This window comes from Rhinatrema bivittatum, chromosome 3 (genome assembly GCF_901001135.1).
Source record: "Rhinatrema bivittatum chromosome 3, aRhiBiv1.1, whole genome shotgun sequence".
Taxonomy (NCBI): Eukaryota; Metazoa; Chordata; class Amphibia; order Gymnophiona; family Rhinatrematidae; genus Rhinatrema; species Rhinatrema bivittatum.
Window position 1 is genome coordinate 237,392,083 of NC_042617.1, and position 15,595 is coordinate 237,407,677.

Consider the following 15,595-nt stretch of genomic DNA (forward strand, 5'->3'; position numbering starts at 1 on the left):
TCCTACTTAGATGCGCCTGAATGTTACCTGCTCATTACCTTCATGGCCAACACATTATATTGTGTGCATGTACAGCTTGGGTGCTGTGAAGCTGAACTTGGAGTCATCATGACCCAACAGTTAATTTTCTTGCCAATCTTTTTGGTAAGGAGTGCAAGGGTATGTGACCAGATACATTTGTAGCTTACACAGCTAACCTAATACGATGTGTACTTGCTGACTGTTCATGTACACTGTCAGCTGCTGGGTCACAAGCAGTGATGAAGAATGAGGGAATACCATCTGCTGTACAATATCCATGGCCAACCACCAGAGGGCCTAGAGGGGTGCTGCTGGTGCTGGAGACAGGCAACACTCTGGCTCTCATACCTGTACTGGCATAGCTTGGGGGTCTGTATAATAAGTGTAAGGTAAGGATGAGCTACAGCTAGCATCCAGATCCCAAAGGCAGGTCACTACAGGAATGTCAGTCTGTGGAAGTGTGCCTGGTCCACTGCACCAGCTGCACCACCGTACATCCTGTACTCTGCACCTGTGCATATTGTTTACCAAACAATAGTCACTCACTCCTCCTTCCTACTTGTCACACAGCAGATGAAATGTTTGTGAAGAGTCATCACGTACACAGTGTAGTGGAAGTGAATATTTGGTTACAGTAGGAGTGAAGTTCGTACAGTGTTTAGGAAATGCTGGCCCCTCCATTTGTAGGCAGATATAGACGCACCACAGCTATGTTTGCGAAGAAAATGTTTTGTCCTTCATGTGGGCGAAAGACGGTAGGTGTACCACCCCACCATCTACACAGCACAGACTCAGTGTAAAAAAGTGGGAGCCATTGTGGCAGCCTCTATGTGAACAGCGCATGATATGAGCAACAGAGAGGTGGCAAATGAGAACTACGAGAGCAAAAAGGGACTATGTAATAGGATTTTTGCAATGCATGTTGCACAAGGCAAGCCAAGCCACATCAACCACACCACATGCACCATGTTTCTCAGCACAGGCAGCATGTAAAGCATCATGCTAAGCAGTCATCACATTTACCCCTATAGGCATAACAGTACCTAGTCCTTTATATTGCCAGTTTCATGCACCACAGCATTTCCACATTCACTGGGCAGTTTCTTAACCAGCACTTCCTCCCGCCATTATTTTCCAACCCTGTGGGCCAGGCCTAGGTGTGGGTAGGCAGCACACCCCATAATAACAGCACTGTTCTTCCTACTGCAATTAGTTGGTGCTAAAACATCAGTGTGGAGGGGGAAGACCATGGTCATGACAATAGGCAAATGTTAAGTACTGTATAACATTAAATGTTTTAAGCATACTGGATGTTTCCCCATGCCCAACTGGAACACCTCTTCCCCTCTGTGAACACTACATATTAACTGTGAGTGTACTTGTGGAAAATTAGCAGTACAACTGTTGCGTTTCCCAGCCGCGGCAGACCTGTGACCGGCTCTACTCACCCCCAATGCCTGGGTCCTGGACCTGGCCCTTCCTCTTTGTCAGAGGTAGGCAGTAGCCTTCGGCTCCTGTTCCTGCTACGCTCCCAGGTTCCTCCGGCAACTCTGCGGCCCCCTCTGGTCCCAGTTGGGTCTCCCCACGTGCGTCGAGGGGAGACACTGCCATTACCTAATTCCAGTCCGTCTGCCTTAGGCGCGCATGCGCCTTCCCTGACTTTAAAGGGGCCGCAGCGAGAAAACTTCCCGAGGCCCTGGATGATGACGTCGCCGGGCCTTGCTACTTAAGGCAGGCTCCGCCATTCAGTCTTTGCCTTGGCAACAGGTCTCCACGATTCCAGTCATGTGCATAGTTGCTGCTCGTTGTGTTCCTGTTCTGTCCCTGTTCCTGTACCTGACCTAGTTCCAGTCTTATGTTCCTGTTCCAGTCCTTGTGCTTCAGTTCCAGCTTCTTGTCTCCTGATTACCCTTTGGATGGATTCCTTGGCTTTGATCCTCGCTTGTTCCTGTCCATGTTTTGGACGGATTCCCTGGCGTTGACCCTAGCCCGAACCTGACCTTGTCTCTAGCCGCCTGCCCTGACTTCAGCTTGAACCTGACCTTGTCTCTAGCCGCCTGCCCTGACTTCAGCTTGAACCTGACCTTATCTCCAGCTGCCTGCCCTGACTTCAGCTTCAACCTGACCTTGTCTCCAGCTGCCTGCCCTGACTCCAGCTAGAACCTGACTCTGCTTCCAGCTGATTATTTGGACTTGGTCTTTTTTAGGCTCTTACCTACTTACAAGCCCGGACTTAACGTGTTCCGGACAGCCTGCTTTAGCCTGTCCGGGCTTCTGGATCCTGGCCCTGTCTTGAGCTCAGTGTCTCCGCTACTTCCTGGCCCCTTGCCTCGAACACCCTCCACAGGATCATCCTCGCAGAGGCCCGCCTAAGACCAGCCGGCCCCAGTACCCAAGGGCTCAACCTGCGGAGAACAAGGGCTGGTATTGACTAAGTTCCAGTCGGCCTCCGCTTCCCGTTCTGCTCCGCCTCCCAATGGTGAGGACCCATGGGAACTTCCCTATGGGTACCACCAACTCCACCTCAGGCTAAGGGTAATACCATTCTTACCGCTGTCCATATGCTGCCCTGTGAGAGATACGCCTTTTCCTGAGGGCAAACACTTGATCAATGTAGTGCTAAACCGGTCTGTGCACAGTTTTGGTATACACACTGCCTGCTAAGTGGTATTGGATTGCAGGGCCAAAGGAGCAACCTCTGAAAGCAACAGCACCCACACATACTGAACTGAACAAGGCACACACACCCCGCATCAGTCACTGACTCACACACTCACACTCACTTATATTAGCAATAGGGACTCCACGCTCCATTTCATGCACCTACACATGTGCAAGGCCTATGTTTCTGCAATGTTTGTCATAAAATAACATAGAGGTGTGCCAGCTTGTAGTTACTGCTAATGAGGCTGGGTGAGTCCTTCCTATACAAACACTATAGCTGGCCCTAGGAAACACTTCTTTCAGAGACATATATCACCCGTACTTAGTGCAGTGTTCTGACATGGGCCCCTAAAGGCCTTACATGCCACTAAATGTAGCTCTGTGAAGAGAGCAACACATAAAGGCCATAACCTTTATGGCAAGCACGTGACATCTGTGGTAGGAGTAGGCTTATACATTTTTGACTGTGTAGCATTTAGTATGGAGGCAGTTTGTAGGCTCTGAACCAGTTCAGCTGACCATACTTGGTCAACACCGAATGCAATACACAGAGGAGTACATGGACTGTGTCAGACCCAACTTCACCTGCTTGCAATTAACTGTAGAAGACCTTAACAGCACTTACTGCAGAGCTGTTCAGCTGTCCACAAACATGGGCACAGGCATGTGCATGACCAACACCATGCATACACGAAAGCATTGAAATGTGTGCAACGATATTGGTTACTCAACGCTATTAAAGTATTTTGGACAGTCGTGCTCAGCCAATGAACTCTAACAGGGCTCACAGATCACTACTATAGTGTAGGAGATAGTAGGTATAGGTAAAGCCTGAAGAATGTGCCTTGGAGCAACCCGACATATCCACTTCAGAGTGAGATTATGTGTGACATGACAGTTTAATGCAGGAGTTTCACACATACATAAACCCTTGGCCTGTTTGATGTGAATGTTTGAGGAGGATCAATGTGCCAGCGGTAATAATGCTTATAAACTATACTGTCACAGTGATATGTCTGTGGAAATTGCAAGTGAAGGTCAGACAGTATCAGATTCCCAATCCTGCCTTCACAGAACAGGACATGCATCCTCCAGTTGGATCTCGGAGAAGGCAATGACACCTACATGACATCACTATAGGCAAGGCCTTCACCTTTTCCACTAAAATATTACTACATTGCCTAGCTTGGTGTAGTACGGTGTGTGGGTGTAGGGGTGCATGCAGTGGCAAAGAGGAATGCTAACTTTGAAAAAGCTGTGCATATACAGAAAACTGCACCAGGTATCAAAGTTGCTTTCAGCAACGCTATAAGGGAAGTTGTGATCCAACACCTGTATGAAGTGTGCACTATTGTTGCCACGTAGATCCAATTTTGTGCACACCAAAATACTGTGAAGCTTTTTAAGTAAGTACATGCTCCCATTTCAGCACAATTTCAAACATTTTATTTAACGAAATCCAACACTCTACCTGTAGCCATGGCAGTAAAATGGGAGGTATGGCGGTGAAACGCTAAGAAGAAGTGAGCATTTGTGGATTGTTCAAGGTGGCGAGTTTATCCGTCTCTTGAGGTGCCAGAAGAAAGTGAGCGTCTATGTACTATTTTGGCGAGGAAGCAATTAGAAGAAAGAAAAACTGAGTGAGAATTATACATTCATTCAGTGGAGTTTTTGAGAAATAAAAGTCGGGATCTGAGAATATTATATGCATGGGGATACTTGGGAAGATCGTTTGGAAGATATGGGTTCAGTAGTGAATTGAAACATACTCTCCTGAAGAAGCCAAAACATGTCGGGAGTATTATAAAGCTTTGTGAAGAAGGAATAAGAAAGTTTTCTCAATAATAACGGAAAAAAGAAATTTCACTACGAGAGAGATAATTAATAAGTATTTTTAATATGTGTGTGGATGGATATATGGATGTTTTTTAATATTCAATGTTGCTTTTGGAAATATGTATTCCTTTGTATATTTAAAATGCAAATAATTGTGAAAAGATATTTATTAAAATATTTTTTGTAAGTGCATGTGAATGTAGCAGCTGTGCATTCTGTCCTCCAAAGAAACCCAATAGTAAGCTCATACACAGGGAATATGGCAACCTACCAACAAGCACAAGATAATGAGCGTGGAACCGGTGTGTCAGGCTGTACAGAAACAATGTGCGACAATCTCCCAGACGTGTCTGTAACGGCCCAGATGTGATGGTTCTGTGGCGGCAGTGTGGATGGGTGAAGCTAGAGATTAACTACTGACATTGTAAAACCTTCGAAGGGTAGGATAGGAATGGGTCCTTTTGGATAATGTAGACATGCTAAGTGTATAGTGCTTCCTCATTCAGCAACTTTTACATCACATGCATTGTTTGCCCTGACTCATTTTGTCAGCCTGTGAAACATTGGGACAAAAAGGCATTGCCTGGGCGAATGGCACTTGACAGGTCACCGATCGTGTACTCCACCACATACACCACCCATTTTGGTGCCATTATGCACATACACATAGCAAGACAGGTAACTTACAAAGAAAAGTGTCTTACCTACAAGCCAACCATCATCATACAAGCCAGCTTCAAAATTGTCAAAGAGCCCCGATTGCCTAAGTATAAAGGAATCATGGGCAGTTCCTGGGTACCTGGCCATCATGTCCAGGATGCACATTCTAGCATCACAGACCACTTGGTCGTTGTTGGACTGGAAGAGCTTTCTATTGCGGTACATCTCTTCCCTCTGACGAAGTGGAATGATGGCCACGTGAGTGCAGTCGATAGCTCCAACAACATTTGAAAAGTGTGCAAAGGCATAGAAACCTCTCTTCAAGTCCATCAACTCATGTCGGTCACAAGGAAATTCGATGTAGCGATTAATGCAGTTAGTGACCTTTTCAATGACCTTGTCGAGACAGTGTGAGAAAGTGGTTTGGGACATCCCCCCCACGACCCCTATTGTGGTTTGGAAGGAGCCACTTGCCATAAAATGGAGGGCAGCCAAGAGTTTGGTGAGACCGGGGATGGCGTGGGACCTTTGGGTGACCAGATCCAGATCTCCTTGGAGGTCTTCATATAATTCCTGAATTGCTTGAGAGCTGAGATGATATCTGCTATCCACAAAGCCCTCTGGCATGCCCAGCAAGGAGTTGCGTGGTGGAAATACACGGTCCCTATATCTCCAGTGCTGTGGCCACCTGCGTGCCGGATGTTTGAGCAGGCTGTGAGCCGGTGGTACCACAGCCTCTTGCCTCCAGTGCTGGTATTCCCATGAAACGTCTTGGAAGTGGCCTTGGCTGTTGTTCACGTTGTTCTTCTTCCACGTGTTCTCATCTGTGGCGAGCCTGGCGAGGCATCATGTATGCATCTACAAGTACACTTGACACAAACAAAATGGCTGTAGTAGAGTTGACCTGGTAAAAACAAGTGTTTTTATTAGTCCAGGAAGATGTGGTATGTGTGTGTGTTATGTTTGGAATTTTTTTCCCACGCGATACGCGCAGCAATAATACCACACTGTGATAACGGGTGCAATAATTATTTTTTGGCCCATAACACTAAGAAAAAAGGTGTAGTTATTTTCTGTGAAAAAAGCCTGCAATAACGTGCAATAGGTATCGCCCGCAGCACTACCACACACTACTTTACATTTATCCCACCCACACTCTGCCCACTTTTATATTAATGTTATATTTGCATACGATATGCTGTTTATCGCATGTGTTACAGCCTATCACAAAATGATGAATGAACCTAGCAGTTGGCTTTTTCCTAAATTCATAGGGGCGGATTTTAAAACCCCTGCATGCGTAAATCCTTCCGTATTTATGTGCGCAGGGCCGGCGCGCCTATTTTGCATAGGCCGCCAGCGCGCGCAGAGCCCCGGGACGTGTGTAAGTCCCGGGGCTTCCTGTTGGGAGCGTGGCGGGGCGGGATGACACGGCGCGGCGTTTCTGGGGCGGCAACGTGGGCATGGTTTCGGTCCGGGGGCGTGGCCGCGGCCTCCGGAACAGCCTCCGGGACCGGACCACGGAGCGGGGCAGCCGGCCGACGCGCGCAAAGTACTTTGCCGACAAAGGTAAGGGGGGGGGTTTAGATAGGGCCGGGGGGTGGGTTAGGTAGGGGAAGGGAGGGGAAGGTGGGGGGAGGGCGAAGGAAAGTTCCCTCCGAGGCCGCTCCGAAATCGGAGCGGCCTCGGAGGGAACAGGCAGCGCGCGCTGGGCTCGGCGCGCGCAGGTTGCACAAATGTGCACCCCCTTGTGCGCGCCGACCCCGGATTTTATAAGATACGCGTGGCTACGTTTTATTTTATACGCTTTTTTTTAAATTTTTTATTTTATATGCTCGCGCAAGTATTTAAAATCTGCCCCATACTGTTTTGTATTAGCTGTATAATTGTTTATTGTTTTGTACTGTCTACAGTTTTGCACTCATAGGGCTCATTATATTGCTTTACTCAAGCAGATTTGTACCAAACATTTTTTTAAAAACATCTAAAAGCGCACTTACTAGGATGATTCATCTGAGCATGCTGAGTCTATTTGAGTGGTTAAAATTTATTGTTGACATGTAAGTAAGTGTCCTGTTATGTCTGTTTTTTTTATAATACACTGTATTTTATTGCTTTTGTTGTAAGCCATTTTGGACTTTTGGATAAAAGCAGCATATACATTTTTAAAAGTAAATAATTTGTTTACTGATGTTTATATTTAAGATGTGATCTACTTAGCATGGGTTTCCCAATATAAGTGAATATAAAAGCTTTTAAATAAATAAATAAATAACCAGTTACCAATCCCCAATAGGACATTGCTTCCTAGTCATGACTTTTAATTTCGTGAAGAAATTTCCCAGAGTCTCTCTTACGGAACTGTGTATAATGTCTTCCTAAAATCCACCCTTATCCACATGCTTATTGGTAAGGCAAGACTTCCCTTTGCTAAATCTATGCCTATGCATACAGCCAATAATTTTGTTTTTAAGAATAGTTTTACTATTTTGCCTGGCACCTGAAGCCCTTTTAAAACATTGGCATTACATTGTTCACCCTCCAGTCTTCAGGTACTGTGGCTGTTTTTAATGATAAGTTACAGATTACTAGTAACATCTGTAAATATCATAGTTGAGTTATTTTAGAACTCTGAGATGAATATCATCTGGTCCTGGTGATTTATTATTCTTTAGTTTGTCAATTTGGTCTATTTCACAGTGATTTGCTTCAGTCCCTCTGAATCATTAGTTGCTTTTTTTTTTTTTTTTTTGCAAATTGTGGAGTTGCTTGATTAATTAATTTGTCTTGTTTATTTGTTTTAAGAGAGATGGAGAATTCCTGAAATCTATGTTCCTTCAGGTGTACCATGACTGTGCATATCCTCTTCTCCAGTGTACTTTCCTCAGAGAATCAAAATGGGCAGAAGATGAGACCGAAGCTTCTCGTTGGAAAACAATCGCTGACTTCCTGAAACGAAACCGAGAACATGAAGGTTCTCTGCACTATCTGCTGTCTCCAGAAAGTATTCATGAAGCTTTTGATATTTCTGAGATAACATATGATATATTCAGTGAAGCAAGGAAAGCTGTGGCCTCCGTATAAAAGACTTGTAAATCTTGAATGTAGTATTGTGTGAAACTATGTGTAGAAAAAAATGCTCAGTGGATTTTTCTCTATAATATATAAGTATTTTATTTGAACTACATTTTATAAATTGGATGACATTTCTATTCCATATTTTATGCCTTTTACTGTTTTAGTCTGCTTCTATTGTTTCTAATGGATATTTTTATTTGTCTTTTATCCATTTGTATTTTAATGGTACATTGTTAGGCCTTAATTTTATAATTGTAGTTATTATGTACAGCAGTTCTTATTTTATTATTTACTACAGTGTTTACTTTATGAATATTTAGGCCTTATTTTTTATGTTCATTTGTAGTTATTATTTGTAACGTTCTTATTTTATGTATGAGTGTTATGACTGCATTTGTGATTGTATTATTATTGTTATTTTTTGTTGTATTGTGAACCGTTACGATGGCTTGTCTTAGTGACGGTATATAAAACCTAATAAATAAATAATTACATACTCATAACAGAAAATAAAATGAAATGAAATAAAATGTATATAATAAATATGCCAAAAAGGTAAACTATATATACAGTAGAGCAATAAACAATCATTTGTGTTAGAAGAAAATATTTTTATTATGAGGGAACATTTAATACAGAACAGAGAAAATCATTTTAATAAAAAAAATTAAACATTCAATTGCATATTTAACATTCTTAGTGCTTTTCATTGGTTCTGTAAATCTAAGCAAGTTGTACTGGGAATTGATGGGATTGTGTGCATGTCAGAGAAAGGGCTGATGATCATATACAGTTTGATCATTCCCTGAGGACTTCAGAATGACATTAAAGGGTCAATTTTCACTAAGCTGCATAGTAGCAAGGTATGCAGGTTCTTTTCAACCCCTGTATATTGAATCACATTTTCAAAGACAAACTGCCCGGGTGGATTTTCTTAGAAAATTCACAAAAGTTATGTGGGCACAAAAATACTTGCATATCTTGCCTCTGCTATTTCTATGGCTGGGCTATGCAAGAGAAATTATGGGGTCAATTTTAAACAGTCCATGCACACGTCCATGTGCATGCGGTTCCCAGCGGGTGCACATGGATGCACTGATTTTATAACATGCATGCACATTGGAAAATGCACGCAGCACGCACAAGGCCGAGCCATGTGCATAAACCCTGGATTTTTAGGAACATGACCCTTTGAAAATTTACTTGTATGTGCATATATTTAAGAATTCACTTATATATGTCTTGTTTACTCTCCCATTGCAAACACTTCATTGGGAACACTTATTTTAAGGCATATGTCTAGCTGCTTTGCACAGAGTAGTTTTCAGACCAGTAAATCTAGCTAAATGTTTAGCTGGCTAGATTGTTCTAAAAATTGCTAACAGGGAAGATAATTTTCAAAAAGACTTCCTGACATTGGTTCTAATCGTGACCTCTGGTTCTGCTGATTTTTTTCCGACGGAAAAGGTTTGTCATTATCTTTGGATCATTAAAACCTTTCAAGTATCTAAAAGTCTGTATCATATCACCTCTGCTCCTCCTTTCCTCCAGGGTGTACATATTTAGATTCTTCAATCTCTCCTTATAAGACATTCGATGAAGACCATCCACCTTTTTGGTCACCCTTCTCTGGACAGCCTCCATCCTGTCTCTGTCCCTTCGGAGATACGTTCTCCAGAACTGAGCACTAGGGGATAATCACTTCCCTTTTCTTACTCGATATTCCTCTCTCTATGCAGCCCAGTATTCTTCTGGCTTTAGCTATCGCCTTGTCACATTGTTTCGCCGACTTCAGATCATTAGACACTATCACCCCTAGGTCTCTCTCCTGCTCCGTGCACATCAGCCCTTCACCCCCCATCGAATACATTTCTTTTGGATTTCCACACCCCATATGCATGACTCTGCACTTCTTGGCATTGAATCTCAGCTGCCATATCTTCGACCACTCTTCCAGCTTCCTTAAATCTCATCTCATTCTCTGCACTCCTTCCGGCATGTCCACTCTGTTGCAGATCTTAGTGTCATCCGCAAACAGACAAACCTTACCTTCTATCTCGTCTGCTATGTCGCTTACATACACTACTGGTTCACTTTTATCCACATGTTTATTAACCCCTTCAAAAAAATGAAGCAGATTTGTTAGGCAATACTTCCTTTGGGTAAATCCGTGTTGACTGTATTCCATTAAATCATGTCCTTCTATATGCTCTACGATTTTGATCTTGAGAATAGTTTCCACTATTTTTCCCGGCACTGAAGTCAGGCTCACTGGTCTATAGTTATCCGGATCGCCCCTGGAGACTTTTTTAAATATTGGGGTTACATTGGCCACCCTCCAGTCTTCAGGTACAATGGATGATTTTAATGATAGGTTACAAATTTTAACTAATAGATCAGAAATTTCATTTTTGAGTTCCTTTAGTACCCTAGGATGCATACCATCCGGTCCAGGTGATTTGCTACTCTTTAGTTTGTCAATCTGGTCTACTACATCTTCCAGGTTCACTGTGATTTCGTTCAGTTCGTCTGACTCATCACCCCTGAAAACCATCTCCGGAACTGGTATCTCCCCAACATCCTCATTAGTAAACACAGAAGCAAAGAATTAATTTAGTCTTTCTGCAATGGCCTTATCATCCCTAAGAGCCCCTTTAACCCTTCGGACATCTAATGGTCCAACCAACTCCCTCACAGGTTTATTGCTTTGGATATATTTTAAAAAGTTTTTATTATGAGTTTTTGCCTCTATGGCCAACTTCATTTCAAATTCTCTCTTCGCCTGTCTTATCAATGTTTTACACTTAACTTGACAATGCTTATTTTTTATCCTATTTTCTTCAGATGGATCCTTCTTCCAATTTTTGAAGGATGATTTTTTGGCTAAAATAGCCTCTTTCACCTCACCTTTTAACCATGACGGTAATCGTTTTGCCTTCCTTCCACCTTTCTTAATGCATGGAATACATATGGACTGTGCCACTAGGATTGTATTTTTAAACAATGTCCAAGCCTGTTGAACACTTTTAACCTTTGCAGTTGCAACTTTCAGTTTTTTTCTATTTTCCTCATTTTATCAAAGTTTCCCTTTTGAAAGTTTAGTAGAGCTGCAGATTTACTTATTGTCCCCCTTCCAGTTATTAGTTTAAATTTGATCATGTTATGATCACTGTTGCCAAGTGGCCCCACCACCGTTACCTCTCTCACCAAATCCTGCGTTCCACTAAGAATTAAATCTAAAATAGCTCCCTCTCTTGTTGGATCCTGAACCAATTCCTCCATGAAGCAGTCATTTATTACATCCAGGAACTTTATGTCTCTAGCACGTCCTGATGTTACATTTACCCAGTCAATATTGGGGTAATTGAAATTTCCCATTATTATTGCACTGCCAAATTGGTTTGCTTCCCTGATTTCTCTTAGCATTTCATCATCTGTCTGACCATTTTGTCCAGGTGGATGGTAGTATACTATCACTATACTGTCGTGAAGGCGGCCTCGAAGGCCTTGCATTATGTTATATAGCGGCCTCGAAAGGCCTTGCATTCTGTCAGAATGGGGTGTTTTAGTGTGCCCTTGGGCCTCAGCCCGACCCCAGACGGATCCAGGACCGGACTGAGGGTTGAAGGCGTGTTCCATCATGGCTGACGGTCTGACCCTCTGCCAGGCTGGCAAGCTCCCATGGCCAACAACATGATGATGTTGGAATGTGAATGGTCCTCCGACCATTCCGAGCCCTTTCGGACCTGCTGCATGGAACAGCATGGAGCAGCAGGCCTGGCCTGAGGTCGAGGGCAGAGGCCTTGACACCAAGACATAACAGCGGGATCGATGCAATGGCATCGCGGACAAAGACATGACAGCAGGACCGATGCAACGGCATCGTGGACGAAGACATGATAGCAGGATCGATGCAACGGCATCGTGGACGAAGACTTGACACCACAGCTGATGCGAAGACATCACAGACCAGTGGTCGATGCGACGGCATCCCGGACCAGGTTCAATGTGACGACATCAGGAACAAGACATGATACCAAGAGTGATGCAACGGCATCCACGACAAGACGAGGAATAGACGAAGTCCAGACGAGACGAGAAGCTGGGCGGAAGGACATTGGCACTGTCTCTCAGGGCGCCCTACTCAGGCCACCCACGGGACTGAGTCGCGGACCACCCTGTCCCACTGCGCGCCCTACACAGCCCAAGGAGGATGGTCATGGACCATGCTGGGAGTGGGACAAGCGCAGGAAAGGATCCAGTCAAAGCAGAACTCCAATGACGAAGCCGCTGTCATCCGAAGCTCCACCAATGGCTGGCAGGACATGACGGCTCAGGAGCACAGGACACCAGTCCACCTGTAGGCTGGTCCACTCGGACACAACCTCATCTGAGGGACCCCCGGCCTCACAGGTACCAGAAGGCTCAAGAGCGCTGAAGACAAAGACACAGGAGCAGGACATCAAGGAACCTGGTACGTCAGGAAACAGAAGACCAAGACGAGACACCTGGACGGGGACCTCAGGCACAAACATGACTTGGCAAGACGAGACGAAGCAACAAGAACTCCATGGAGAAGATAAGAATCCCTGACGGAACTCTGGCAGGCAGGAGCCTCCAGAGTGAAGCAACTCTGATGCAAGGCAAAGACAGACTGATGGAGCAGCCCTTTTATAGGGCTGGTAGAGGAAGTCCACTCCCTAGGTGGGGCCAGCACACTTCCTGTGCCTGGCCCTTTAAATCCAGAAGAGAGGCGTGCGCCAGGTCTAAGGAGCAGCAGGACAGCTGTGCAGTTCCGTGGACAGCGGCCTGCACCGATGTCAGACGCCAGGACCGCAGGGCTGGGCCTGAGGAGCAGGTCCGATGAGGGCAGCGGCTCCGGCTGCTGCAGGAAGCCCCGGGGGTGGCTCCAGCCGCAACTCCGGCCCGGGATGTTGCCTTTGTGCCGCAAAGATAGCAGTAGCGTTGGGGGCGGCCCTGGCCCAGCGAAGAGATGAAACAAAGTCCGCGGCTCCTGCCGCGGCGAAGACAAGCAGCACGGGCGGCCTCCGGGCCATGAGGGAGATCACAGTCCACGGCTCCGGCCATGTGGGAGGCCCGATAGCGGCGTCCATGCTACGTCGGGAAAACAGCAGCGTGGGGTGAGTGAGCCTGCTTGCGGGGAAACCCACGGGCAGCGTGTTCATAACAGTACCCCCTCCTCAAAGCCCCCCTCCTCAAACCTCCTATCAACAGTTCGAGGATAAGGGTATCAGTCCATACTGGATGGAGGTATTCGAGGGTCCAAAGAATGGAAGCTGGTAAATCCGGGGACAGCATGAACAAAGGAAGGCAACAGGAAACCACAAAAACACGGAAGACATGACGAGAGAGCAAAGAGCATGAGACCAAGAGAAGATGAGACCGAGGGAACACAAGACCGCGCGAGCAGCGACCGGGCGAATGGTGACCGCGCGACCGACAATACAAAAAACATAAAAGAGGGAGCAAGGGAACGGAGATCAAGGGAGCAGGAGCAAGGGAGCGGAGAGCAAGGGAGCTCAAGGAGCGAAAGAGGAAAGAGCAAGAGAGCGGAAAGCAAAGGAGCGAAGGGCGAAAGAGCGAAGAGGGAGAGAAGGGAAACAAGGGAACGAAACACGGGAACGAGGAGGACTGGGAACACACAAGTGGAAAACAACGAGCGGGAACCAAAACAAACAAACAAACAGAACAAATGAAAAACAAAACAAACGAGCAACCAACAAAGAACAAGACACAACAAGCAACAAACAAGACCCAGACAAGAAGCACCACGAAACACCAAGAAGACCTGGGGGAGGGAACACACGGCAGGAAAAACAAAACCAGCAGCACCAGTAGGGGTGCAGGTGCCTCCTGCAGGTCGTAAAGACCCCAAACTGGCCAACATGATAAAAAAGTCTGAATGCAGGCGCCTCCTGCAGGTCGTTACAAAAAAGAAATCCAGACAGCTGGCGCCTCCAGCAGGTCATAACAGTGGCAAAACTGGCACCTCAGCGGGTCAAGAACACAAAGTCCTGAAAAAAATTTTTTGGCCCCATAACCAGTCCAGGAATACTAAACTCTGGAACAAGGCGGATCCATTGGTGAAGAGCACCGTCGGGCACATGGCCTTGCATTCTGTCGTGAAGGGCCTCGAAGGCCTTGAATTCTGTTGAGAGAGACAGCCTCTAAAGGCCTTGCATTCTGTTACGTGACGGGGTTGTTTTAGTGTGCCCTTGGGCCTCAGCCCGAGCCCAGATGGATCAAGGACCGGACCGGGGGTTGACGGCATGTTCCACCATGGCTGACGGTCTGGCCTTCTGCCATGGCCAACAACATGATGATGTTGGAATGTGAATGGTCCTTCGACCATTCCGAGCCCTTTCGGACCTGCTGCATGGAACAGCATGGAGTAGCAGGCCTGGCCTGAGGTCGAGGGCAGACGGGCCTTGACACGAAGACATAACAGCAGGATCGATGCAACGGCATCGCGGACGAAGACTTAACAGGATCGATGCAACTGCATCGCAGACGAAGACTTGACACCACAGCTGATGCGAAGACATCACGGACCAGTGGTCGATGCGACGGCATCCCGGACCAGGGTCGATGCGACGACATCAGGAACAAGACATGATACCAAAAGTGATGCAATGGCATCCATGACAAGATGAGGAACAAAGTCCAGATGAGATGAGAAGCTGGGCGGAAGGACATTGGCACTGTCTCTCAGGGCGCCCTACTCAGGCCACCCGAGGACTGAGTCACAGACCACCCTGTCCCACTGTGCGCCCTACACAGCCCGAGGAGGCTGGTCACGGATCACGCTGGGAGCGGGACAAGTGCAGGAAAGGATCCAGTCAAAGCAGAACTCCAACGACGAAGCCGCTGTCGTCTGAAGCTCCACCAACGGCTGGCAGAACATGATGGCTCAGGAGCACAGGACACCAGTCCACCTGTAGGCTGGTCCACTCAGGAACAACCTCATCTGAGGGACCCCCGGCCTCACAGGTACCAGAAGGCGCAAGAGCGTTGAAGACGAACTCACAGGAGCAGGACATCAAGGAACCTGGAACGTCAGGAAACAGAAGACCAAGACGAGACACCAGGACACCTGGATGGGGACCTCAGGCATGAACATGACTTGGCAAGACGAGATGAAGCAACAAGAACTCCATGGAGAAGATAAGAAGACCTGACGGAGCTCTAGCAGGCAGGAGCCTTCAGAGTGAAGCAACTCCGATGCAAGGCAAAGACAGACTGACGGAGCAGCCCTTTTATAGGGCTGTTAGAGGAAGTCCACTCCCTAGGTGGGGCCAGCACACTTCCTGTGCCT

At 46.3% G+C, this 15,595-nt stretch overlaps 1 protein-coding gene across 3 annotated transcripts in view; it reads left to right on the forward strand.

The window, feature by feature from the left end:
* NPHP1 (nephrocystin 1) overlaps positions 1–8,938 on the forward strand; it is a 382,880-nt gene extending 373,942 nt beyond the window's left edge. For 2 of the 3 annotated variants that reach the window (XM_029594329.1, XM_029594331.1), the window contains one exon: positions 7,987–8,938. In XM_029594329.1, the coding sequence (XP_029450189.1) occupies positions 7,987–8,265 (279 nt within the window). In that variant the 3' untranslated portion in view covers positions 8,266–8,938. The remainder of the gene's footprint in view (positions 1–7,986) is intronic. The other variant, XM_029594333.1, reaches the window with a different exon arrangement.
* The last annotated feature ends 6,657 nt before the right edge of the window (positions 8,939–15,595 follow it).